The sequence below is a fragment of the Carassius gibelio genome, chromosome B4, assembly GCF_023724105.1.
Source record: "Carassius gibelio isolate Cgi1373 ecotype wild population from Czech Republic chromosome B4, carGib1.2-hapl.c, whole genome shotgun sequence".
In the NCBI taxonomy this organism is placed as follows: Eukaryota; Metazoa; Chordata; class Actinopteri; order Cypriniformes; family Cyprinidae; genus Carassius; species Carassius gibelio.
Genome location: NC_068399.1, coordinates 9,650,484 through 9,678,084, shown reverse-complemented (window position 1 = coordinate 9,678,084; position 27,601 = coordinate 9,650,484). Strand labels below are relative to the sequence as shown.

At 39.8% G+C, this 27,601-nt stretch overlaps 1 protein-coding gene across 1 annotated transcript; it reads left to right on the top strand.

Annotated features, from left to right (window-relative positions):
• The first annotated feature begins 1,410 nt into the window (after nt 1-1,410).
• slco1e1 (solute carrier organic anion transporter family, member 1E1) lies at nt 1,411-27,601 on the top strand. The gene is made up of 16 exons (XM_052555176.1): nt 1,411-1,673; nt 1,895-1,970; nt 2,174-2,282; nt 5,697-5,838; nt 9,780-9,912; nt 10,020-10,147; nt 10,381-10,527; nt 14,838-14,936; nt 15,501-15,731; nt 23,825-23,989; nt 24,447-24,642; nt 25,394-25,559; nt 25,964-26,148; nt 26,608-26,672; nt 26,757-26,874; nt 27,057-27,601. The coding sequence occupies exons 3-16, from the start codon at nt 2,178-2,180 to the stop codon at nt 27,289-27,291; spliced, it is 2,115 nt and encodes a 704-aa protein (XP_052411136.1). The 5' UTR covers nt 1,411-1,673; nt 1,895-1,970; nt 2,174-2,177; the 3' UTR covers nt 27,292-27,601.

Below are 27,601 nucleotides of genomic sequence, written 5' to 3'. Positions count from 1 at the left end.
CCTATGTTTTTAGTGGGATTCCATGGTAATTCAGTTCTGAATAATCTCATACTGTGCCTCTTTTCATTGATTAGTTTGCTCTGGAATATAGCCCTGAGTTTTTTCCAATGTTTTTTTTTTTTTTCATATACTTTAATCGGTTGCTCTGTTTTGAGTTTTTGCAGTTTCAGCATTCACAGGGTTTTTGTTTGTTTGTTTGTTTGTTTTTTGGTCTTAAATTAACTGCAGTCAGTAGGCCCCACTGACCTCATTTTTGCTGTTGCTGCAACTGGCCTTTGTGTGACATTGCATAGTACTTTTTTATTTTATAATTTTTTTTTACAAGTAATCCTTCCACAATCTCCAACAAATTAATAATCATTCAAAATGATGATGCTTGTGGACACTAAAAAGTTTTAACAGCCTATAAAATAATCAAACAGAAAAAAATATATATAAAAAATAACAAATATTTATATTTCTGTCCAGGAATGTGTCCATTATTAAATCTTAATCCTCAGTTGTCTAAAAGCAAAGCTGCTTGGTGGAACAGGCCGACTTTAGTCACACACTGCCCAGGATTATTATGGTTTAACTAAAACCATAAAATAATAAAGAAAGAAAGATTCCCATTTTTGGTTCCCATTCCCATTTTAACAGGTCTATACTGAACTAAAATAACTGACACTGAAAATTAATAAATAAATAAATACATGAATGAATGAATGAAAAATCATGCTAAAACACTACAATAACGCTGATTCAGTTAAATATATTAATAGGACATTCCTCTGGCTTCAGCCCTTAACTGCAGCAGGGCCACAACTTGACTAGATTAGACTAGAGTGAGGTTTGCCTGCTGTTTCAGACCATTCTCAAAGCTTTTTAATGAGGACACAATATCACAGTTCCTGCTGCTTTGGAGCACATCCAAAAATCAAGCGTGATTAGAATGTTTTAATGAAGTATTAAAAAGTCTTCATGGTTTTACTTTCAACACTTTCAGTGAACCCCTGAACATATAGTCATTTATAATGCACTCTCTGTTAATTGTCTTAATTTATATCTAATGAGTTAATCCAGACGGAAATCTAAAGCAGCCAAAAAAAAAAAAGAAAAAGAAAAAAGAAAAGATTCTTAAGAATACACTTTTTGTTTATTTCTAGCTATATTGGGATATATTTTATTAATCATCTACTATTTATATAGGGATTCGAAACTTCCACTGGTACCCCCTATTTTTTTTAAACAAACAAACAAAATAAATAAATGCTACACTATGTAAAATATAAATATGTATATGAGAATGAAGGCTGTTAAATATCAGGAACTGAGCTTTTCTTGGGGCAAAACCAGTCTCTTTCAGCAGCATGTATTGAGCTGTGGGTGTCCCTTGAGCTGGTACGTTGTTGGAATAGTAATGCGCCGAGCTTTTGTTTGCATGAGCTTTGAGAATAAACCACCAGGCTTCTGAAGAGACCTAGAGATATGTCTTCCCTCCAAGAGGGAGGATACTCCCTCTGCCCATGTCAGGTACAGCACACTTTGGCACATGATTTGTTTCTCTTTGTTCCTTTGTTTTCCCAGAACCACCTATAGCGGTAAATTTCTTCTGCCTTAAATGAAAGGCTGCTTGAAGAGTTTCTGACTGGGAGGGGAGATTAAACCAAACTAAATCTGAGAGGATTATCAGAGTAAGTCATGCAAACACATGAAAAAGGCTTTCTCTGTTACATGAGGTTTGCTTTGCTTTTCCTTGTTTCTTTTTTGCATAACTTTCTTTTTTAAGTCTTTTTGTATATATATATATATATATATATATATATATATATATATATATATATATATATATATATAATATAATATAATATAATTAAGATTTTTGCATTTGTAATCCAACTTGACCATTCTGTAGATGGGGCAGTAAAACAGAAGCTAACCTTTGCCTGCAGCAAGGATTGGAAGATTTATTTTTCTTATATATATGTAAGGTGAGTTAGGCTTTATGTATTTATGTATGTACTGTATCTATCTATCTATCTATCAAAATAGAGTAACAAACTGAAATCTAAATAAGATGTCTCAGGAAAAAAAAAGTTGTGATCTGTGTTTTTTATTTTCAAAATAATTGACAAAACAGACTCTCTTTCAGCAGCATATATATATTATTTTTATTTTTTAAATATCATGACAGCAAAATGTCTGAACCTACTGCAGAGGACAATGGAAAGTCGACCAGCCAGCAAAATTTTTGCATTCCAGGAAAAGAGGCCCCAAAGGACCCCTGGTGGTCCAGTCTAAAGGTATGTTTGCTTTACTAAATGCTTATTAAATTTTTTTTTTTTTTCATTTTATCATTATCATTACAGGGGTTTTTTTTTTATTCGCTTTGGTACTATTTTCACAAGCAAGGTGTACATTTTCACAACTCATAGTACTAATATCACGACAGATCATCAAAAGTGCCCTTTTTTCAAACATTTCAGCATATTTTCGATTGTGTTAGTACAAAACACAAAACCACAAAGTATCCTTTTCACTACACAAAATAAGTGTTTCCTCTTTATAAATGTTTCATTCACAGTAACCACCTTTCATAAATCTCTTGCTATCAAACTTTTGATTTGCATCTCTTCTCATTCAGTATTTTGTCTATTATTTAATCCAACTGATCTTAAATGGTTAATCACTGAACTGTTTGGTAAACCTATAGATTTTAAATTGGTTTGTCAGCAATATAAAGTATATAGATTTTGAGAACTACAGAAATAAAAATGCGTGTTTGTAGGAACATATAAATTATGCGTAACCACACATGATGAATACTTGTTATTGCTAATTGATTTCACATAGTGGTAACCGCAATTGGTCAGTAGGTAAAACTGGGGGTGTAAACACTGGCAATTTCTTTCAACATGGAGCAGGATAGACACCAAGGAATACAAAAAGCTTGTGGACAAGGGATCTGTCAGAGAGGTGGATCCCAACAGAGAGGTCAGAGAGTTTGGCATGGGCCCTAACAGAGCGATCAGAGAGGTGGGCACGGGCCCCAACAGAGAGGTCAGAGAGGTGGGCACGGGCCCCAACAGAGAGATCAGAGAGGTGGGAACGGGCCCCAACAGAGAGGTCAGAGAGGTGGGCACGGGCCCCAACAGAGTGGTCAGAGAGGTGGGCACGGGCCCCAACAGAGCGGTCAGAGAGGTGGGCACGGGCCCCAACAGAGAGGTCAGAGAGGTGGGCACGGGCCCCAACAGAGAGATCAGAGAGGTGGGAACGGGCCCCAACAGAGAGGTCAGAGAGGTGGGCACGGGCCCCAACAGAGTGGTCAGAGAGGTGGGCACGGGCCCCAACAGAGCGGTCAGAGAGGTGGGCACGGGCCCCAACAGAGAGGTCAGAGAGGTGGGCACGGGCCCCAACAGAGTGGTCAGAGAGGTGGGCACGGGCCCCAACAGAGAGGTCAGAGAGGTGGGCACGGGCCCCAACAGAGTGGTCAGAGAGGTGGGCACGGGCCCCAACAGAGAGGTCAGAGAGGTGGGCACGGGCCCCAACAGAGTGGTCAGAGAGGTGGGCATGGGCCCCAACAGAGAGGTCAGAGAGGTGGGCATGGGCCCCAACAGAGAGGTCAGAGAGGTGGGCATGGGGCCGTCAAAGGGGTAGTCAATAGAGAGAGGGAGGCAGAACTGTTGTCTCTAATGAAGTCCGGGCCATCAACTTTGACCATGTGGTGAACCGAGCCTATGGCAGAGGCTGCCAGATTAGTTCATCCAAATCTATACTATACTATACTATTACATTTAAATAAATTGCAATGCATGTAAATTCATCAGACATTTTGCAGTATTGTACAGTATGTTCTATTGACAGGATAGTCTGTTCTATGCTTAGAATTGACAGAAAACCCCATAGCGGTGGCCTTGGCTGAAAGCTGACTGACCAGCAAAAGTGGGCAGTGGTAGAAATGGTGAGGGCCTGGAATGATATACGGCTGTCAGAAATAAAGTAGGCAATTGAAGAGAACAATGACACCTTTGCCAATGTGTCATCCATCAGCCTACCAACAATAGGCCGCCTTTTAAAGAGGCACAAGGTATCAATGAAACAAATTTACCTGGTGAATTTTGAGAGAAATAATGACATAATGAATAATGAAACAACTAAGGGCTGAGTATGTCCAGGTACAGCACTATATATTGTATTACTGTTGTATTTGATGCATCACTTACGTCATATGTATATTGGAACAACACTGTAAAAAGACCTAATCAAAATATATATTTTTAGAGGGTTATGGTGCTTGATGCTGATATGATCCATCACAAGTACATTTTTGTAGATAAAGCGGGTTTTAGCCTGGCCAAAACTCATCGCCGTGGACGGAACATCATCGGCCAACGGGCCACTGTCCAAGTGCCTGGACAATGTGGAGGAAACATCTCCATGTGCGCAGCTATCTCTGAAGATGGTGTTGTAGGACGTAGGCCATTACTTGGCTCCTATAATGTTGCACATCTTATTGAGTTAGCCTGTCTAGGTGAAGGGGTCACCTGTGTAATTGTGTGGGACAATGTCAGGTTCCACCACGCAGAGGTAGTTCAAGCATGGTTTCAGGCCCATCCCTGATTCATGACCCTCTACCTGCCTCCATACTCTCCCTTCCTCAACCCTACTGAGGAATTTTTTTCAGCATGGAAGTGGAAGGTCTATGATCACCAACCCCTTGAGTGTGCTACCCTCCTTCAGTCCATGGATGATGCATGTGATCACATTAGTGTAGACCAATGTCAAGCATGGATTCGCCACAGCAAAAGGTTTTTTCCAAGGTGCTTGAACAATGATAACATTCATTGTGATGTGGATGAGAATCTATGGCCAAATGCTCAAGAAAGGCTTGATCCAAATTAATGTAATGTGTGCGCTAAATGTTATGTTTTCTTCTCATTTAGTTAAATTTCATTATAGAAAGTATACCTACGTATGTTTACAATTACCTACAATTATATCTGAAAAATAAAAACTAATTTGGCCAAATTATTGTAGAGGATGTCTTCATTGATCCTTCACTTGATTACACATAGGATGTATATTTTGGAAATTATAGATTATGTAAATGTTGGGTAATGTATAAAATATATTGGTATATAAAAGTGTATTGCCTAATGTGAAAACTGTGTAATCTGTCTTTTATAGTACTGTAGCATATTAATTTCAGCACTTCTAAGGCTGATTTGAAACCAGTATCTTGCATTTTTTTGCTGTTGCATGAACTGAATGTTAAAAGTACTAAACTGAAAGAAGATCATACTGTTGCGTTTCGGTGATTTAACAAAATGTTCTCATTACATATTACAATAATCTTGTGTTTGAAACAATGATTATATGGAATGAAAACATGTGCAACTGAATTAAAGCATGAGATCAGGTTTTGAAAGAATGACTAGCTGTGTTACAAGTGTGATCAGTTTGGATTTTTGTACTAAGAGTTGTGAAAATGAACACCTCATTTGTGAAAATAGTACCAAGCAAATAAAAAATAAAAAAAAAAATGTAAATACCATTATCATTATATCATGATTTCATTATCATTAAACACCATGGTTTAATTTATATATATATATATATATATATATATATATATATATATATATATATATATATAATTTCTATTTTTTTACTAATTAGAATCATTGCTTCTCTTTTCATTGTAACTTTTCTTCAAGATTTTTATTGCGGCCCTTTCCTTCGCCTACTTCTCCAAAACTCTGTGTGGGACCTACATGAAAAGCACCATCACTCAGATTGAGAGGAGATTTGACCTTTCCAGCTCTGTTGTGGGGCTCATTGATGGAAGTTTTGAGATGGGTTCGTATATAGGTCAAAAAATGCCTCAACAAAAATTCCTTCCTTACTGCAAAAATGGTTTATTGACAAAGTTCTCAGACTTTGGTGTTTTGCCCCTTAAAAAGTTATGACGAAAGTCCATGTGGCAACATGCATGCAATCAGAGAAATAGTTCAGATAACCTTTGCCATCATGTACCTATCCTATATTTTTCTTCAAACACTTAGAAATAAGAAAGAGCCAAACACTAATTTTATTTGACTTAGAAGCTGCAAACAGTTCACATACATGGCAAGTTAGAATGTGAATGTTTTCAGAAGGTTCAAGGATTATAGTTGTCACAGTATCTTTTTATCAAATTAAATCCAAGGACATATAAATGTTCCTTAGGGAACAAAGATGCTGCGTCAGAATTAACACTATGGCAACAGCAATGCAACATAGCATTTAATTCCCTTCTCAAGAAACTGAATTATATATATATAACCCTGAGACATTCCCTTTCAAGTGGAAATTGTTGATAACTTTTAATACCCATACATACTGAAAGGATGCATACTCTGTGAATATTAGGCTACTATACAAGCACTGGGGTTCAGCAATGAAACAACCTTAAAGGACTTGAGTTCCTGCGGTTGAATGCACATCCACATTATAAAATCTTATGAATGTTTGTGGAAAGGACCATCCTTCTGCAGCAATAACATCCTTCAAATGTGCTCCTCTTGATAACACCTGTGAAGCAACCACATTACGAGTAGAGTGGTGTCTGACACCAGTGAAATATGGCGTGTCTCATGGACAAGTGAAATTACATCTGAAAACCAATGTGATATTGGTGTGTTTGGAGGCAGCGGAACCTCGGTTGCACCCCACAAAGCAGACAAAGAATTAATCGCTTTAATACTATTGGCCTGAGCAATGAGGTTTACATTTACCCTGTATCCCAAGGATAGGAAACGTCTGTCCTGAAGTGCCGCTGTCCTGCAGAGTTTAGCTCCAACCCTTAAAAAACTCACCTGCCTGTAGCGTTAGCAATCCTGAAGACAATGATTAGCTTGTTCAGGTGTTTGATTAGGTTTGGAATTATTAATTATTAATTAATTTCCATTTGACAATTTGATTGCACAGATACTATTTAAACTGAGCTGGATGTTGACATCGCTGAATTCAATAATGAACTGCCTTATTGCTTTATTGATACACTATTTTCCTATTTAATGCTGTTTAGTTGCTTTGTCACAATCTGTATTCTTAAAAGCGCTATATAAATAAAGGTGACTTGACTGGACCTGGAGCTAAACTCTGAAGGCAAGCAATACTCTGGGATGATTCCTATCCCTGCTGTATCCCTTCACACCAAGATGCACAGAGACGCTACTTAAAAACATACTGTCTAAGGTTGAATGGTATCAACAACCTCAGTCGAGAGGTCAGAATAAATGAGCTACTATCCCTCAGGAGCCAGAGCCAGACTTTCCATTTCTCAGGTTGGAGCTGAAATATTGACCCCGCAGGAATGGGTCAGGAGGTCCCTCCGGGTTGGAATTTCCCAAGAAGAGCCTTCCAGGAGAGACAATAGATCCGCAAATTAAACCTGTCTGGCCAAAACTTAGCAGGCATACTCCATCCCCATATTTCTTCATTAGAACTCCCAGGAGTAAAACAATCAAGGCTTACAGATGTAGCCTCAGCAATGCCTGCACCATGGTATCCACCACTAACAGAGGGGACAGTGGGTCGAAAGATCAACTTCTTCTTGGCCATACTTCTGCCACATGGACTCCACTACTTGTGAAGAAAACATATCAAGTATCTTCTAAAAATTTTAAGATGTTTTATTTTGGTTGTAGATTTACTGCAACATTATCTAACTGCAACCAATACTGCTTTGCATTCGAGCAGTCTCACTAGAGCATTTTTTTCTATAGTAAATTTTTGTCCAAATTATCAACATAGGCTTATTAGAAGAATGTGCCACTACTTATATTTTACAAAACTCAAAAAAAAAAAAAAAAAAAAAAAAAAAAAAAACATAAAATAAATAAATAAATGTCCCGATGTACAGGTGCATCTCAATAAATTAGAATGTCGTGGAAAAAAATAATTTCAGTAATTCAACTCAAACTGTGAAACTTGTATATTAAATAAATTCAATGCACACAGACTGAAAAGTAGTTTATGTCTTTGGTTCTTTTAATTTTGATGATTTTGGATCACATTTAACAAAACCCCACCAATTCAACATATCTCAACATATAAGACTACTTCATAAACTTTTTAGTGAATTGATGGCCTTCTGGAAAGTATGTTAATTTACAGTTCATGTACTCAATACTTGGTAGGGGCTCATTTTGCTTTAATTATTGCCTAAATCCCGCAAGGCATGGAGGTGATCAGTTTGTGGCACTTCTGAGATTGTATGGAAGCCCAGGTTTCTTTGACAGTGGCCTTCAACTCATGTGTATTTTCATTTGGTCTCTTGTTTCTCATTTTCCTCTTGACAGTACCCCATAGATTCTCTATGGGGTTCATGTCTGGTGAATTTGCTGGCCAGTAAATTACACAATGGTCATTTAACCAACTTTTGGTGCTTTTGGCAGTGTAGGCAGGTGCCAAATCCTGCTGGAAAATGAAATCAGGATCTTCAAAAAGCTGGTCAGCAGAAGGAAGCATGAAGTGCTCAAATTTCTTGGTTAACGGTTTCAGTAAGTTTGGTTTTCAAAAAATACAATGGACCAACACCAGCAGATGACATTGCACCCCAAATAATCACAGACTGTGTGAAAAGCTAACACTGGACTTCAAACAACTTGGGCTATGAGCTTCTCCACCCTTCCTCCAGACTCTAGGACCTTGGTTTCCAAATGAAATACAAAACTTGCTCTCATCTGAAAAGAGGACTTTGGACCACTAGGCAAAAGTCCAGTTCTTCTTCTCCTTAGCCCAGGTAAGACGCCTCTGATGTTGTCTGTGGTTCAGCAAATTCCTTGACACGTCTGTGTGTGGTGGCTTTTGATGCCCTGACCCCAGCCTCAGTCCATTCCTTGTGAATTTCACTCAAATTCTTGAATCGATTTTTCCTTGACATTCCTCTTAAGGTTGCAGTTCTCTCAGTTGGTTGTGCATCTTTTTCTTCTTCACTTTTTCCTTCCACTCAACTTTTTGTTAACATGCTTGGATACAGCATTCTGTGAAAAGCCAACTTTGGCAATGAATATTTGTGGCTTACCCTTCTTGTGAATGATTGTCTTCTGGACAATGGTCAGATCAGGAGTCTTCCCCATGATTGTGTTGTCTAGTAAACCAAACTGAGATACCATTTTTAAGGAAACTAATGCAGGTGTTTTGAGTTGATTAGCTGATTGACATGTCACCATATTCTTATTTGTTGAGATAGTGAATTGGTGGGTTTTAGTTGAATGTGAGCAAAAATCATCACAATTAAATGAACCAAAGACTCCAACTATTTCATTCTGTATGCACTGAATTTATTTAAAATTTCACAATTTGAGCTGAATTACTGAAATAAATGAACTTTTCCACAACATTCTAATTTATTGAGATGCACCTGTATACTATACAATTTACTGCAGTTTTGAACTGTAAAGAACACTAGTTGCAGAGTAAAACATTATCACATAAATTATGATTCCAGAGGCAGATAACCAGATACATTGCGCTTGCAATGCAGAACACTCTGGTATGAGTCCTGTGAAACACAAGTAGTGATAAAAGAGCTCCAAATTTGCAAAACACAAGTAATGATAAAAGAGCTCCAAATCTGCAGAAGCCAGCTAAAATCGAAATGTCACCACAGACATGATTTTCCAGTGAGCCTGGATTGCAATAAATAATCTGTGAATAGACCATGGTTTGTCTGTTCCACGTTAACATACTATAAGCTTGCATGCTCTGTGTATTTTCCTGATTGACTTAATTCTCTGAATGACTTTCTGCAGGTAACTTGCTCTTTCTGGCAATGGTTAGTCATTTTGGGGCAAGACTACACAGGCCGCGACTCATAGGGATGGGTTGTTTCCTCATGGCCATTGGCTCAGCTGTTACTGGGCTGCCACACTTTTTCATGGGGCGGTAGGTTCATGTATATGCATATTATCTATCCACATTTAGCTAGTTTCCCATTTGTTACAAAGTTGCTCATGTTTCTTTCTCTCTTTGTGTTGGTTTAACTCTTTCAGGTACAAATATGACACAGTAGTACAAGGCTCTCTAAACAAGACGTTTAGTATATCTCCTTGTCAGTATCCCATGGTTTCAAATGACTACTCAAATGTGCACATTCAGCCTTCTAATAACAATGGAACAGGTAACTACTCCTCATTTAAAGTACCCCATTGCTTGATAGACTTTCAGGAAGAAGAACATTTTTAGCTTTCGGTATTTGAACAAGTGTTAAACTTGTGTTAAACTCACTACTCACAGTGAAAATATTGCTTCTTTAAACAATCTTTCAAAATAGAGTTGATCAAGGTAATCAAAAATGCATACTGAAAGTTTTAAGTGCTTCATAGACATGAATTCTTCCACTTTAACCCCTAGATTGTGTGAAGGATCCTGGATCTAATATGTGGATCTATGTGTTATTGGGTAATGCTCTCAGAGGAATCGGAGAGACACCAGTCACACCTCTTGGCATATCTTATATTGATGACTTTGCAAAAGCGGAAAACTCAGCATTTTACATTTGTGAGTCAAATTTGAATTCCTTTTAGTCCCCTACACTCTAGGACCTCTAGGTCAGAAATTCTAGTGAATTACATCATAAAGTATAAATTACATCCACACACAAAAAAAAAAAAAAAAAGATTATGTTGCCCACATCAACTTTATAGCTCTAACTGAGTAACAGCTATTGTGTTAATACATACAGTAAATAAAACATAAAGTTTCCAATATGTCTAATGTGCTTAGCAACCCTTGTGAAAAAAGAAGTTTGCCTAACTTTGTTGCAGTGTTCTTCAAAAATGTGCCTGCAGATGATGTAATATTTATTAAATTAAAGCCAACTTAAGTGCATTTATAGATAATACACTTAAGTAAACTTTTCAGTGCACTTTGTAATAATATCATAGTAAATTAACATTTTTTGGTGTTATTCTTTTTAAAACTTAATTAGCTACACATTCAATTGCACTCTTCTTTAAAACAATGAATATATACAGTTATATGACAGTTACATGTAATTACATTGGATGTAAATGCATTAAACACATAATATAATATAATATAATATAATATAATATAATATAATATAATATAATATAATATAATAAGAAATTTGGTCTCAAAATATTAAGTATCATTATTAAGGATCTTAAGTATTGTGTATAAATAGATTAGATTAGATTAGATTCAACTTTATTGTCACTGCACATGTAGGTACAAGGCAATGAAATGCAGTTAGCATCTAACAAGAAGTGCAATAAGCAGTAAATATAGAATATACAAGGTCTATAATATGTACAATAACTATACAGATAAGTATTATGGACATAATTTACAGATTTTAAATACTATTAGCATGATATACAGATAGGTGTACTATGAACATACTATACAGATGGATTATGTAAAAGTCTATGTACACAATAGGCAGAACTATGAACATATGAACATAATTACACTATTGCAATTGACAGTAAAGTGCATAGAAAATATTACAGTGTGCAAATGGATTATTCAGTGTTCCTGGATGAACAGACAGTAGTGCAAGTAATAACAAGTTACTGTTTTTTGCTGTTGTGAATAAATAAATAAATCAGTCAGAGTGTTGAAGAGGGGGAGGAGTCTGTGTGTGTGGTGTGGGGGTGTTGAGGGGTGTCAGAGGGCAGAGTTCAGCAAGGAGACAGCTTTATGGAAAAAGCTGTTCCTGAATCTTGTGGTCCTTGTCCGGAGGCTCCTGAAGCGCCTCCCGGAGGGCAGGAGGTTAAACAGTCCATGGTCAGGGTGAGAGGAGTCCTTGAGAATGCTGCGAGCTCGACGTAGACAGCGTTTCCTCTGGATGTCCTCAAGAGCAGGAAGTGGTGTCCCTGTGATGCGTTGGGCAGTTTTCACCACCCTCTGAAGTGCCTTGCGGTCAGCCACTGAGCAGTTCCCATACCAGACTGTGATGCAACTGGTCAGGATACTCTCAATCGCACACCGGTAGAAGTTCACCAGGATGGATGAAGACAGCTAGTTCTTCTTCAGTGTCCTGAGGAAGAAAAGGCGCTGGTGAGCCTTCTTGACCAGACTAGAGATGTTTGTGGCCCAGGACAGTTCCTCCGAGATGGTGGTTCCCAGGATGTTGAAGCTGGAGACACGTTCAACAACCATCCCGTTAATGTGGATGGGGTCATGCGTGCTTTCTTTTTTCTTCCTGAGGTCCACAATGAGCTCCTTGGTCTTATTGGTGTTAAGGAGCAAGTTATTGTCAGCGCACAATGTGGCCAGGTGCTGGACGCTATACAGGTGCTGTACGCTATACAAGTACACAATGCATACAGTATATGACCACAAGAACTTCATATGCTTTTTTGTGTTTAGATAAATCAATTTAGAGAGGTTTAAACAAAACTGTTAAACTAGGTTATTTCCATATGATCCAAGATAGTGTGTATCCGAAGAGCACAGCTTAGGACGAGATGACTGAAGCGCCTGGAGTGTCTGGCATGTCTAAGCCATACAATCTTGCAAAAGTAGAAGGCATGGACCAACCCGCAGCATTGCAGATGTCCAGCATGGAAACACCTGCTAGGAAGGCCTTGGAGGCCGCCATACCACGTGTGGAGTGAGCCTTGGCTCCCGACAGCGGGGGACAACCAGAGGACTCATAGGTGGCGTTGATAGTCTCAACTATCCTACGACTAATAGTCTGCTTAAAAGCAGGAAAACCCCTCTTGGGGGGACCATAGCATGCATGCAATTGGTCTGTTTTTCTCCACATGGCAGCTCTGTTGACGTATGCGTCCAGCGCTCGAACTAGACACATACAATTTAGCTTCTCTTGGTCGGGCTCCCGAAAGGGAGGAGGACAGAAGGCCTGCAGCACTACAGGTTGTGGTGTGACAGAGGGAACTTTAGGAACATATCCCGCTGAAGGGTATATGAACACTTTGGTCATGTCAGGTGCAAAATCAAGATAGGTAGGGGCCACTGAGAGGGCCTGTAAATCTCCTACTCTCCTCAAAGAGGTAATGACCAACAGAAAGGCGGTTTTAAGAGTCAGATGTCTGTCTGAGATATCTTTAATCGGCTCGAATGGAGATTTGCAAAGAGCCTCTAACAACAAAACCAAGTCCCATGAGGGAATACGGGACCATACTGGAGGTCTCAACCTCAGCACACCATGGAGGAAACGTGTATCTAAGGGGTGTCTTCCCAAAGACTGACCATCAAGAAGGGCATGGTAGGCCTCAATGGCCACCACGTAAACCTTCAAGGTGGAGTGGGTCAACCCTTCAGAGAGCCTGGCCTGTAGAAACTCCAGAACTGTACCAACTGGGCAGTTTGCTGGGTCAAGCTGGTGGTCTCTGCACCATGAGGTGAAGAGTTTCCACCTCAGGGCGTACAGTTTCTTTGTTGAGAGAGCTCTGGCTTGAGGATGGTGTCAACAACCTCGGTTGAGAGACAGATGCTATGAGTTGTGCCCCCTCAGGGGCCACACCCACAGCTTCCACAACTCTGGGCGAGGGTGAATTATCGTGCCTTGAGACTGTGAGAGCAGGTCTGTCCTGATCGGTATCTCCCATGGAGAGCCGTCAAGGAGCGAGACCAGATCTGCGAACCATACTCGGCCCAGCCAGAACGGGGCTCCTAGCAACAGACGGATTTTGTGAGTGTGTGACTCCCTCTCTAGAGGAGTCCTCCAGGATCAAAGTGTCAACACTGGCTTGAACCAGTGCAGGCAGTCGGCTCCCTCAAGAGCCGAAACAGCGTGCCTCGATCCCAGGCAGACCGTGCACAGACCGTGTATCCCCACTCGTGATGGAGCGAGGAACACACAATCTGAAATGCTCTGAAACGATCTGAATTCGCCTTTCAGATGTCTTGTATTAGCTTTGCTCTTTGACTATTGCTTACTCTTTGAGGGGCTAATAGTGACAAACAACAATAAATAAGACTGACAAGACATAATGACATGCACACAGAGAGCGTTTGCTGAAATACGCGAAGCTGATGCCAGCTGCGCGGCTCATGCCTTTATAGCTTTCTAGGTGCTAACGTCACCCTGCCCGTGACATCACACTCTTCTATAAGACAGATTATATATGATATTTTGAGTCACTCACGCTAAACACGTTCCCCAAAGCAATTTGACGCAGCTCAAGTTCCTGAAGAGGAACATAATGGCAAAATCAAATCAATAACCATGTCAACGGAAAAAGGAAGCAAACAAAAAATCCAAACTAATTAAACTGTGAAAAGCCATTTGTATTTTTATAAGCAAATGAAAAATGCACCAATGTCAGGGCATGTCAAAACTTACCCATTGCCCCAAAACATCCTCAGACCCTAGAGGGTTTACATGTAATTCTGTATGAAAACATTACTTTCTATTTTCACTCCTATGTATTCTGTTAAAGTATATAATTTCTGTAATAAGTACACTTATTTAAAAAATGTAAACACACACACACACACACACTTTTTTTGTTGTTGTGAAAAGTGGGGACATCCCATAGGTGTAATGGTCTTTATACTGAACAAACTGTATATTATATCACCCTACACCAACCCTACACCTAACCCTAACAGGAAACTTTGTGCATTTTTACTTTCACAAAAAAGAAAAAATTCAAGCATTTTGAAGAATGTGGACATGGGTTATGTCCTCATAAGTCACCCTCTCCTTATAATACCTGTGTCATACCCATGTCATTATACAGATTGTGTCCTGATATATCACAAAAACAACAGCACACACACACACACACACACTAGCAACCCCAGAGCAACAAATTATTATTTTTTTAATTTTTGGAATGTTTAATGAAAATCTCTCTTGTGATGTTTAGCGTGTCTTCAGACCATTATGCTGCTGGGTCCCATGTTTGGATTCCTACTGGGTTCCATGTGTGCCAAACTGTATGTGGATATTGGATTTGTCAGTGTTGGTAAGCATCTGAATACTAAAAGTATCTGAATTACAAACTTACTATCACAGGGTTGAAATATTAAATAATTTAGGGATAAGCTTATGGTTAGCAGCAATAAATTATATATGTGTAGGGGAAGTCAGGATTGCCAGTTCGAGTCTCGGGCCGGCAGGAATTGTGGGTGGGGGGAGTGCATTTACAGTGCTCTCTCCACCCTCAATACCACGACTTAGGTGCCCTTGAGCAAGGCATCGAACCCCCAACTGCTCTCCGGGCGCCACAGCATAAATGGCTGCCCACTGCTCCGGGTGTGTGTTCACAGTGTGTGTGTGTGTGTGTGTGTGTGTGTGTGTGTGTGTGTGTATTCACAGTATGCGTGTGTGTGTTCACTGCTCTGTGTGTGTGCACTTTGGATGGGTTAAATGCAGAGCAGGAATTCTATGTGGTCTCCATAATTGGCTGAATGTCATGTCACTTTCACTTTCATATATATATATTGTGTGGTGGTAGTTGTGTGGTTTGCAAGTTATGACCTATAATGTAGTGTAAATCATTTATGTATTTGTACTCTTTCCCCTGCAGATAGTGTGAACATCACTCCACAGGATGCACGCTGGGTGGGTGCTTGGTGGCTGGGCTTCTTTGTGTCATCTGCCGTCTTAGTTCTTGCTGGTGTTCCTTTTTGGTTCCTACCCAGGTCCTTACCCAAACAAGGAGAGGAAGGGAATGAATACTCTAATGTGGAACAGGACAATAAGGAGCAATCTGTCCTCCAAAACACACACTCAGTGAACCTGGCTGACATTGCAAAAGGCAACCTCCTTCCCACTTTTTAACAAATCCATTATTGTTTGAACTTTCTTTCTATTCCCATTCCTTTTTAAATTTACATTTACATTCAGTCATTTAGCAGACCCTTTTATCCAAAGCAACTTACAAATTAGAACAATGGAAGCAATTAAAATCAACAAAACAGCAATGATCGTCTGTAAGTCGCAGTTTGCTTAACACAGTACATATAGCAAGGGCTTTTTAAATAATATAATAAATAAAAAGAAAACAGATAGAATAGAAAAAATTGAGAAAGCTAGTGTTAGAGGTCTTTTTTTGCTTTTGTTAATTGTTTTTTTTAAGAATAGATTTATAATAGAATGTGCTAGAGTTAGAAGGTCAAATAAAGATGGAAGAGATGTATTTTTAGCCGATTCTTGAAGATGGCTAAGGTCTGAGTTAGGCAGGTCATTCCACCAGAAGGGAACATTTAATTTAAAAGACTATGTGCTTCTTTGGGATGGCAGATTCAAGCGATGTTCACTTGCAGAATGCAAGCTTCTAGAGGCATATAAATCTGAAGTAATGAATTTAGGCAAAGGGGTGCAGAGCCAGTGGTGGTTCTGTAGGCAAACATCAATGCTGTGAATTTTATCCTAGTTGCTGTCGGTAGCCAGTGTAAATTGATAAACAGATGTGTGACGTACATTATTTTCGGCTCATTAAAAATTCTGGATTAATTGTAAAGGTTTGATAGAACTGGCTGGAAGACCTGCCAAGAGAGCATTGCAATAGTCCAGCCTGGACAGAACAAAAGCTTAAAGAAGGAGTTGAGCAGCTTGTTCAGAAAGAAAGTCGTGGTCTAGAGTTGTGGGTTTGAGTCTCGGGTCAGCAATAACATGACTTAGGTGCCCTTGAGCAAGGCACCAAACCCCCGGCTGCTCCCTAAGCACTGCAGTGTGTGTTCACTGTGTGTGTGTTCACTGCTGTGTGTGTGCGCTTTGGATGGGTTAAATGCAGAGCACAAATTCTGAGTATGGTTCACCATACTTGGCTGTATGTCATGTCGTCATCAATTGGCATGATCTTCTTGATTTTGAATAAAGCAAATCTGCAGGACCGGACAGTTTTAGCAATGTGTTCTGACAAAGTCAGCTGATCATCAATCATAACTCCAAGGTTTCTGGTTGTTTATGAAGTTGTTATAGCTGATGTGCCTAACTGGATGGTGAAACTGTGATGAAGAAATGTCTGTTAGACAAGCTGAGATGCGAGCAGCTATTGTCAGATCATCAGGACGGAATAAGAGGTAGAGTTGAGTGTCATCAGCATAGCAGTGGTATAAAAAGCCATGTTTCTGAATGATAGAACCTAATGATTCCATGTAGACATAGAAGAGAAGTAGTCCAAAAACTGAGCCCTGAGGCACCCCAGTAGTTAGATGTTGCGACTGGACACCTCACCTCTCCAAGATACTTTGAAGGACCTTTCTGATAGGTAAGACTCAAACCACTGGAGTGCAGTTCCTGAGATGCCCTTTGCCAGTAGGGTTGACAGGAGGATCTGGTGGTTACCATGTCAAAAGCAGCGTACACATCAAGCAAGATAAGTATTGAACATTTGGATTCTGCTCTTGCCAATCTTAGGGCTTCAAAAACTGAGAGCAAGGCAGTCTCGGTTGAATGTCCACTTCTGAAGCCAGATTGGTTGCTGTCAAGGAGGTTGTCCTGTATGAGAAAGGCAGAGACTTGGTTGAACACAGCTGGTTCAAGTGTTTTTGCAATGAAAGGAAGAAGGGAAACTGGTCTGTAGTTCTCTAAAAGAGATGTGTTGAGGTAGAGTCCTGCACGGATCGGGTCGGACACAGGGGAAACACGTGTCTAAACACGGGTTCAAAACAGTCACGTGCAAACGTAAAAAATAGGCCTATGTTCCACTTAAAAAAGTTTTTTTTTTTTTTAATTGTTTTTGTTTTCCGTTTATATATATATATATATATATATATATATATATATATATTGTGACGAGTCAGCTGCCTCCTCCCTGATTGTCACCGGCACCCCGTCCTAAATCGCCGCCCTTCACCAGGCTCCCGACTGGAGTGGGTGTGTGAGAGGAGGGGCGTTGGACGAGTCAGGGCTGGCGGCGTGTGATGGGGCACACCTGATGTGAATGGAGCCTCATCCCCGCCGCTGTTTAAAAGCCCAACGCCCGTGCATGCACACTGGTGTCCTCGTGGGTCCAGGAAGGGTGCGTTGAGGGACTCCCACGCCACCAAGACGTGAGCTGCCGGACCCGCAATCCGGATGGGAACCGCACCCGTATACACGGCCGACGGGCCAGGATGCCGGGCCGTCTATCCCCTACCAGCGCCGCGGCCAATGAGAGAGACGCGGCCGCTAGGAGAAGCCGCCGCCCCTCGCGCCCCGGACCGAGGAGGGGAGCGCGTGCGGCCGCCGGACTCCGCCCCTTGCCTGGACCCTTCCTCGATGAACACTGCCCGACCTACACAAACCCCGCAGCACGACGAGGACACCAGATTCCCTGTTATTTTGGACACTTTCCCCCTTTGGCCACTTTTATTCTCTGTGTTATTTTATGATTTCTGTTAATAAAAGCCTCTCCGAGGCCTGACGCCACGCCCACTTTGTCTGTCTTGTGCTCCTCCCGTGACACTGGTGGAGAATGCGGGCAAGGCGGAGCCTAGACAGCGCAGTTGGGAAACGTCTGGTGACGTCACTCCCTCTCGCTTGCAAACATTCGTGAGAACCCAGACTGGGACGGAGGAAAACTGGGGACAGCCTCCCAGCCACACAAGGGGTAAGTGACTTTTCCATTGTCATTTTACCCTGTGGTTGGTTGAGGCTGTCACTAAAACCCGGTTTCTCTGTCCCTGTTCTGGTGCGCTGCGAGAGGGAGGACCGCCCGGAGAGGAATCCCCGCCCACTCCGACCGTTTGGAGTCTGGTTGAGGATGGTAGCACTCCCGTGTGGGTGGCGCCCTGGGGACGGGGATGTCGCTCGGGAGGGGGAATGTGACGAGTCAGCTGCCTCCTCCCTGATTGTCACCGGCACCCCGTCCTAAATCGCCGCCCTTCACCAGGCTCCCGACTGGAGTGGGTGTGTGAGAGGAGGGGCGTTGGACGAGTCAGGGCTGGCGGCGTGTGATGGGGCACACCTGATGTGAATGGAGCCTCATTCCCGCCGCTGTTTAAAAGCCCAACGCGCCTCTCCTCGGGAGACCGGTCTCTTCCCCGTGCATGCACACTGGTGTCCTCGTGGGTCCAGGAAGGGTGCGTTGAGGGACTCCCGCGCCACCAAGACGTGAGCTGCCGGTCCCGCGATCCGGATGGGAACCGCACCCGTATACACGGCCGACGGGCCAGGATGCCGGGCCGTCCATCCCCTACCAGCGCCGCGGCCAAAGAGAGAGACGCGGCCGCTAGGAGAAGCCGCCGCCCCTCGCGCCCCGGACCGAGGAGGGGAGCGCGTGCAGCCGTCGGACTCCGCCCCTTGCCTGGACCCTTCCTCGATGAACACTGCCCGACCTACACAAACCCCGCAGCACGACGAGGACACCAGATTCCCTATTACTTTATGATTTCTGTTAATAAAAGCCTCTCCGAGGCCTGACGCCACGCCCACTGTGTCTGTCTTGTGCTCCTCCCGTGACAATATATATATATATATATATATATATATATATATATATATATATATATATATATATTGTATATATTTAAGCCTATTTAAAAATTTGTGTCAGAAAATTATATTGCGCATACAGCTCAACTAACGCAATCATTATGGTGTTTGAACAACAATACACTTTCACTTGCATGTATTTGACAATCGGAATATCAGATATTTCATTCCATAGCTGACACATTTGTGAATATGGGCCTAATCTAGGCTATCCAGGGTAGTTGTTTTTTTTAATTGCATTTGAAAATGACTTTGTGCAGCTCATTCACATGTGCGCTCTGGCGTAGATCTGCCTCTCGCGATGCTCAGCTGTGGATGATTTAAAAATGGGTGCGTTCGACTTGAAACATAACCTCAGACGGTGGTATGATTCGCTCTTTTGTTGTTCTGTTTTCTTTCAGGATAAAAATACAACAAATAGAAGTGTTTATCTGTATTTCCGTCTGATGAGAACTATGCATATACATTCATAAATCAGTCAATTTTGTATTTTATTATGAGATATTTTATTCTAATGTGATCAGTGACTCAAGCACTGATGGACCAAAGAGCACGTATTTCGACATTTGCAGTAAAAAATTAATATAAATTCTCAGAAAATGCATTTAAAGAGCCAGTAAGATGAAAATTCTAAGCTTCCTATCACTGTTTATAAGTCCTGTACATTAGGTTTAAATCCATCCAAGGTTAAAAAACATTGTCATTTTGTCAAAATATAATTTTAAAATTACCTCAATTCTCAGAGATCCCCCAAACGGTTCACGCGAAGCTGTTCAAAAGATTCAGTTTCCTTAAACCCCACCTTTCGGTAGCATACTGTGTTCTGATTGGTCAACTGAAATAGTCAGTTTTGATTTGTTGTTCCGCACACAACTTCACGGTAAATAATGTGTTAGCATCTGTTTGGGGTGAATTATGTCTTATTCCTCTCACCGCGAAGCAAACAGTAAAATAAAAACCTTGAACAGTCTCGCTGCTTTTTCTTCTGTGTGGGTGTATTCAAGCTGCGCGCTTCAGTTTGAACCTGAATAGCACGTTCAGCGCGAGGGCGTGGTCACATTAGATATAACGGAGGGAGACATGAAAAACGCGTTATTTTCATATGGATTACTTTATCACAGAATATCTGTTTTCGGCAGCACTTGTTTAGTTTTAAAGTAGACATGTCAAGCTTTCTATAGATATCTCTCTCATGTCTCTTCGTTGAGTATTCACGGAGTTACACTTCATTTTAATGAAGTCAGAGTTCCGAGTCTCCCAAGACGGTAGGCGGAGATTATTATGCAAAGTGTTCCTAGTGACGTACATAGAGATGGGCAAAAGATTTGAAATCTATAACGACTCATTTCAGCGATTCAGAGTCGACTCCTTACTTTAGAAGCCAATAACTTTATAAATCGTGTACTTTTTGGTTTAATTACTTTGCACATTGTTTACACTGATGGACAGCTACATCATACACTGTAATTAGAGTTGTTCCGATTCCGATACTAGTATCGGAAATATCTCCGATACCACAACAAATTCTGGCATCGGCATCGGCGAGTACATGAACCCATATACCGATCCGATACCATTTTCTTAAAAAAGACCTAGTTATGACCGCAAGCTTTGCCTAACCGCTGCACGGTTCTTCTTCGCTGCTCAAAATGCATTGAAAACACAGGAAGTTGTGCTGTGTTGCCACAAGCAACCCCTGTTTAGAGCAGCGAAGAAGAAATGAAAACGCGTTAGCAGCCCTTATCTATATATGACTGGATCACTCATCACATTCTAAACTGCCAAAAGACAGTGAAGCCGCTACTATATTATAGATCAGTGGTTAGCAGTATGTCTCTGTAGTACCGGTAGTTACAGACTCTCGAGTATATTCAGTACCGGCAGCTGCGTTTTCAGTCGCTTGTTCAGTCGTAAGTCAAAGCGCAGGGCTCCAGACAGTAGCCGAATATATACTAGTGTCTGTGAATATTAAACTGCAAAATACTATTTAAATATTACTCCCGCAAAATCTACATCTCTGTGGGTGACTGGCACAGATGCGCGAGAGCTCGCTGTTTTGTAGTCTCTGCTGTGTGTCATGAGGACACGAACGCATAAACCGTCACTTCATGAGAATTTACCGTTTCATTTGAGAATACTGTCATATCATAAACACAGACACTCAAAGATCTTCATGGCAGCCCATTAAAATAAATGTTTGGTTTACATGAGTAAATTGACAATATATAAAGCTACTGTTGTAGCCTACAGTAATAATAATACATCTCTATAATAATAATAATTATGCCTAGATGGTTGCTTGTTTTTTACTTGTTAATAGATCTTTTTTTATATTCCTAGACTTATTTGTTGCAGTTTTTTTATACAGTTATATTGTAAAACTTAAATACCTTTTTTAGTTTGCGGTGTTAGATTTTTGGCTGCATTTGAAGTTCTTTTTTGCATAAGAAAATAAATAATACTGTCAAATTCATGTTAGATAATAAAAATACTGTAATAAATACAGTAGTTCACCATGTATTTGTTCATGTTTTATTGAGGGATCTGTCTGAAGCACACCATAAAAAAATTCTAGCAATTTACACAGGGCTAGTAGTATATACAGCTGTATATACAGATATACACCCAGGTATCGGATCAGTACTCGGTATCGGCCGATACCCTGAGCCCAGGTATCGGAATCGGTATCGGGAAGAGAAAAAGGGTATCGGAACATCTCTAACTGTAATACATGTAATTTTTGATTTCCCATCTGTGTGGCTCTTTAATACCAATATATTGAAATGTCTGTTTACTCCATTAATAAAGGAGTCCAGACATTGAAAAAATATCAGTCCACATGCGTTAATGTAATATGAGGGAAATAGACATGCATGCATGCGTGACACAAAAAATATTTAACTTTTAGGTAGCAAAATATTTTTTAGTAATTCTGTCAATTACACTAAGGTTATTACATTGTCTGCTATATATTTGCTTCTTATTTATTAAATACGAGCAATTGATTGATAAAACATTGATCAAAATTAAGATAACATGTATAAAAAATGAATATCTTTTAAAAAGAGTTTTCCATAAATAACTTCTGTTGGCAATAAAATTCGAAAAAAGTGTGTCTAATGTGATTGGCTTAACTGATTTGATTTCGGGTCGGTTCTATTTTAACCGGGTTTGGTGCGGATTTTAATTAGTGCTGCTGTCGGAAAATGGGTGGGATGCGGTTTTAAGCACTGCGGGTACGGGCGGGTGCGGATTTGAAAAATCTGACCCGTGCAGCTCTCTGGGTTGAGGGTGGGTTTCTTAAGTAGTGGTGTTATACCATCCTGTCTAAATGTTGAAGGAAAAATACCAGTGTGGAGAGATATGTTAATGATGTGAGTGAGTGCAGGGACAACAGCAGAAGTAATGGCTTGAAGGATATGAGATGGAATAGGATCAAGCGGACAAGTAATAGGATGATTAGAAAACATGAGTTTGGAGACTTCTGCCTCAGAGTGAAGAGAATGATGTGAATAAGTGTTTGTCCTTTTAGCAGTGGAGACATTGGCAGAGAAGGAAGAGAGGAGTGACTGATACACATTAAGGTCAGTCGTATTTTTGGATTTGCGCCCTTTCACACACACACACACACACACACACACACACACACACACACACACACACACACACACACTGTTAGCATCAAAATATGCTAATAATTAGGGTAAGGAAGCAAAGATGAAACCATAGCAAATAGCCGGGAAGGTGAGAGTTAGCAATGGTTTTATCAAAAGATGACATGTGGAGGGGTATGTGTTGTGTCAGGAACCATGTTGAGGTTAAAAGTGAGAAGGAAGTGATGCGAGGTGTGCAGTGGAGTAACCAGTCCATGATCAGTGGAACAGTGTTGTGTGTAAATAAGGTACAGTTGGTTGCCTGATTTGTGAGTAGCAGTAGTTGACACTTGGAAGTCTGCAGATTGAGATTTACCTAGGTGTATGTTGAAGTCTCAAAGCATAACTAAAGGACTACAATCCTGAGGAAAGATGGAGAGCAGCACATCTAATTTATCCAAAAAGTTACCTAGTGGTCCTTGTGGTCAATAAACAACTACAAAATGGATTTAAAGAGGGTAGTTAATAGTAACTGAATGAGATTCAAAGGAGCTTTTGATACCCAAATATGGTAAAGGTTTAAATTTCCAATCATTAGAGATATGCAGACCAGTACCTCCACTTCTTCCAGTCAAAGGGAATTTTATTTAGAATTATTATTATTTTTGTATATGTGTTAGAAATGGCAGTACTTTAGCAGGAATCACTCCAATTTGTTTATTGTTTATTTATACAGGTCTTAAAGATGAGCACGTTTTATGTGAATTTAAGTTAAAATCTAGCAAGTCTTTTAAAAAAGCTCACTTAATTCTCTATATTCTGTTATGTAAATGTTAAGGATTCCTGCCTTCCCTGAGAAAACTCCTGTGCACTCCTGCATACTTCCTGTTGCTGTGTGGGACTGTTTTGAAGTTCAACTCTTTCATCGGCTTGCTCACCTTCAAAGCCAAATACATGGAGCAACAGTTTGGCCAGTCTGCATCAAGAGCAAACTTCCTTATTGGTAAGAACCCTTCCAAGTAAATGTTGAGCCAGCTGATTGTTTCTTTTAATGTCTGGTCTTCAGTTGTGCTTGTGAACAAACCCTACAATTTTGAAATAGGGTTTGAAATCTATAGGGTTTGTGTAAAAATAATATTTGTAAATATACCAAAATAACTAAATGGCAATATTTTGTGTCAAAAATTAAATTAAATTGAATGCCATTTTAGCAACAATTATTTTATATTCTTACAAACTTTTTTTTTCAATGTTATTCCAGTTAATCCTTATTGACTTATCAATGATATTTTAGTTTTTGATGTGAAAGGCCATAGCCCTGCATAAAATTCTGTCATATTTTGTGCAAATTCATCTGTCACCCCGAACCCAAGAACATCTCAACCATACAGCATAACACACTCAGAGAAGTGTGTCAGGCTTGACATTAATTGAAACTAAAGACATGTCATGTTCCGCAGGTGTCCTGATCCTGCCTGTGGTTGCTGTGGGAATATTCTTGGGTGGTTTGTTAATGAAAAGATACAAGTTAAGCGTCGTGGCAGGAGCTCAGCTCTCCTTCATCACCTCCTTCACTGCCTTCCTTCTCCTCCTCTTCCATTTCGGCACAAAGTGTGACAATGTGCCTGTGGCAGGGCTCACTGTGTCCTACAATGGGTAAAGTATTTGTATACTTCTGCAAGTCAGCAGCTCTCAAAATGTTGGAATTTTACATATTGTAAAGAGAAATGTTTTTTTTTTCTTTCTCTCTGTTCTGCACACAAAACTATAATTTGGCTCATGAGTATTTGTTGAACAGCACATGCCTCATGTTTTATGATAAATTTATGTGGGTTTTTAAAGTTTTGTTACAATTACCATCCTCTCAAGCGTATTCTTATGGGTTACATGAATAAAAGATGGACATGATGGTAAATAATAAACAATACATTAATATATAGTTTTAATTAACTGTAGTGTATAGTTTTATATGATATGAAATACGTTTTCCTTTGAATCTACTTGTTTTCTTTTTATTCATATTAAAAATTTCACTAGCATTCTCTTTTCATTTTCTATTCTATCTACTTGTTTTCTTTTTATTTATTTAAAAAAAAAAACCTTACTGCATGTACTGAATTAGTCTAAACAAGACTTTTAACAATAATTATGTTATTGCTCTTATGTTATTGTTAGATTTGATTGCTTCAATTGTTCTCACTTGTTAGTGGCTTTGGATAAAAGGATATTTTAAATGACTTAATGCAAATATATTTATACTTTATTTTGTAATGACCAAGAAAATCAGTGTTGCTATTTAATATTAAAAAAAAAAAAGAGAACCACGGCTATAAATGAACACTGGCTTTTAGCCTGAAAATTGTGTCTCCAACTGGAAACAATCCCCAAACTCTGAATTCCTCTTCAGGACCCCTGCAATATTACATGATGAGCGCTCACTCATGTCTCAGTGTAACCAGGACTGTTCCTGCTCTACATCTGAATGGGATCCAGTGTGCTCTGACAGTGGCATTACATACGTGTCGCCCTGTTTGGCGGGATGCACTGCCTCCACTGGACAAGGCAAAAACACGGTACAATTTGATTTATCTATAACTGCACTTTTCCAAACCTTAGGCACACAAGGTGTATTGTTAGCATGGTCACACTTCATTATAAGGTCCAATACTTGCAATTAAGAAATTGTTAACTATGACTTTTGCCTCAATAAACTCCTAATTTGCTGTTTATTAATAGTCAGCAAAGGTAATTGTTATAAAGGGAAAGGTTATTAGGTGGGATTAGTGATGTACAATATCCTCATGCAAAATATGTGCTTTATAAAGTATTAATAAACAGCCAATATGTTAATAATATACATAAATAAAAAGCAAGTAGTTAATAGTGAGAATTTCTCCTTATACTAAAGCATTACTGTAAGTTTATGTTACATTCTATAATTTGCAATAATAATTTCATTTGCATTTGATGGTGGCAGGTTTTTCACAACTGCAGCTGTGTGTTAACCCCCTCACCAGTAGAGGGCAGCAGATCTGTGTCTTTGGGACAGTGTCCTCATGGGCCAGGATGTACCCGGAGTTTCACCTCTTACATGGCGGTATCTGTTCTTAGCTCCTTCATCAACTCTCTGGGCACTACTCCTGGATACATGATCATTATACGGTCAGTTACCATCAGGACAGAATAGTTACTAGTCTTTTGTTTTAAGCAAGAATTGTGTCAGTGAGTTTTGACAGGCAAGTACTCTCAAAGTTTCTTATGTATATTATTGCATTTAACAATACTGTATTTGGTGTTTTCCTGAAACTCATTTTACTGGCTATAAGTAACTTTGCAAGTACACTTATTCTACCAACTCTGACCTAACAGTCAACTATTACTCTACTAATACTCTAATGAGAGATAGAATGTAGTTGCAATGTCATTTAGTCAAAATAATTTCTAAAAAGGGCCATCAAAATAAATTGTAACCTTAAAAATGTTTATAAAATGAACTATTTAAATATTTAATTTCAGTTATTACATTTAACTTGTAACACATTGAAACTAATTTCAGATGCATTCTCAGATGTAAACGATGAAAGATTAAAAATATTTACTGTATATAACATATGCTTTCAGATGCATTACACCTGAGCTTAAGTCACTGGCATTGGGTATTCAAACTCTTGTGATGCGAACACTAGGTACATGCAATACAGTAAACAATAGTATTCTAGTGTATATTATGTATTGAATAAACTGCATTAATGTCTAAAATTTTTCTGGAGGTGGGATTCCTGCTCCTGTATATTTTGGAGCTCTCATTGACTCAACGTGTTTAAAATGGGGAATAAGGAACTGCGGGGGAAGAGGAGCCTGTCGTATATATGACTCAAATATGTACAGGTGTGTTTGTGTGCTTTTAATTATACACCATTGTCTTTATCAGAATAGATAAATGGAGGAAAAAGCCACTGATAATTACAGTCTAAAGTCTTTAAGCACCCATGTAAAATTATTGTTAGACTCCTAAGCTTATATTTGAAAAACGAATTGGATGTACAGCAGTCTTAATGTTCTGTTTTCAGAGTGATCTTCTTGAGCCTGACTACAAGTTTAAGTGGATGTTCCTATTTCTTCATCATTGCTGTCATCGTGCTTCTGCAGAAGCAGTTTAGAAAAGAAGAAGTCATAGCATTGCAGCAAACAGCCAGCAATCAAAATGAAACCGAACTTCAGACTCCAGAGATGTGCCATCCTGACAGACCCAAAACTGATCCCGGTCCCAGAGAAAAAACTGAAAGCACCAATACTGAATGCTAGCAATGAGTTATAATCTTTTGTAGATATTTAAGGGAATTTAGGAGACAGTGCTGACACTGTGAATTAATGGCCGAAGAACTACTAATAAAATCAATGACCAGGGCTGGGTTTCCCAAAAGCATCGTAAGCCTAAGTTGGTCATAGCTCCATTGGTTTCAACTTTCAACTTACAGTGCTTTTGGGAAACGCAGCGCAGGACAGCAGCCCATAAGGAAACCAGTGCAAGCCATAACACTCTTTATGCTCAACTGTAGTATCATGATCACAAGTTTGTATCTCTCAATAAATGTATTTGAAAAAGGAAATCTCA

Excerpts from the sequence above, each read along its gene's own strand:
- slco1e1 (XM_052555176.1), top strand. The coding sequence starts at position 2,178 with ATGTCTGAACCTACTGCAGAGGACAATGGAAAGTCGACCAGCCAGCAA. Across the intron at positions 14,937-15,500 it reads TATTGGATTTGTCAGTGTTG|ATAGTGTGAACATCACTCCA; the intron begins GTAAGCATCTGA and ends TTTCCCCTGCAG. Across the intron at positions 26,875-27,056 it reads TATGACTCAAATATGTACAG|AGTGATCTTCTTGAGCCTGA; the intron begins GTGTGTTTGTGT and ends TTCTGTTTTCAG.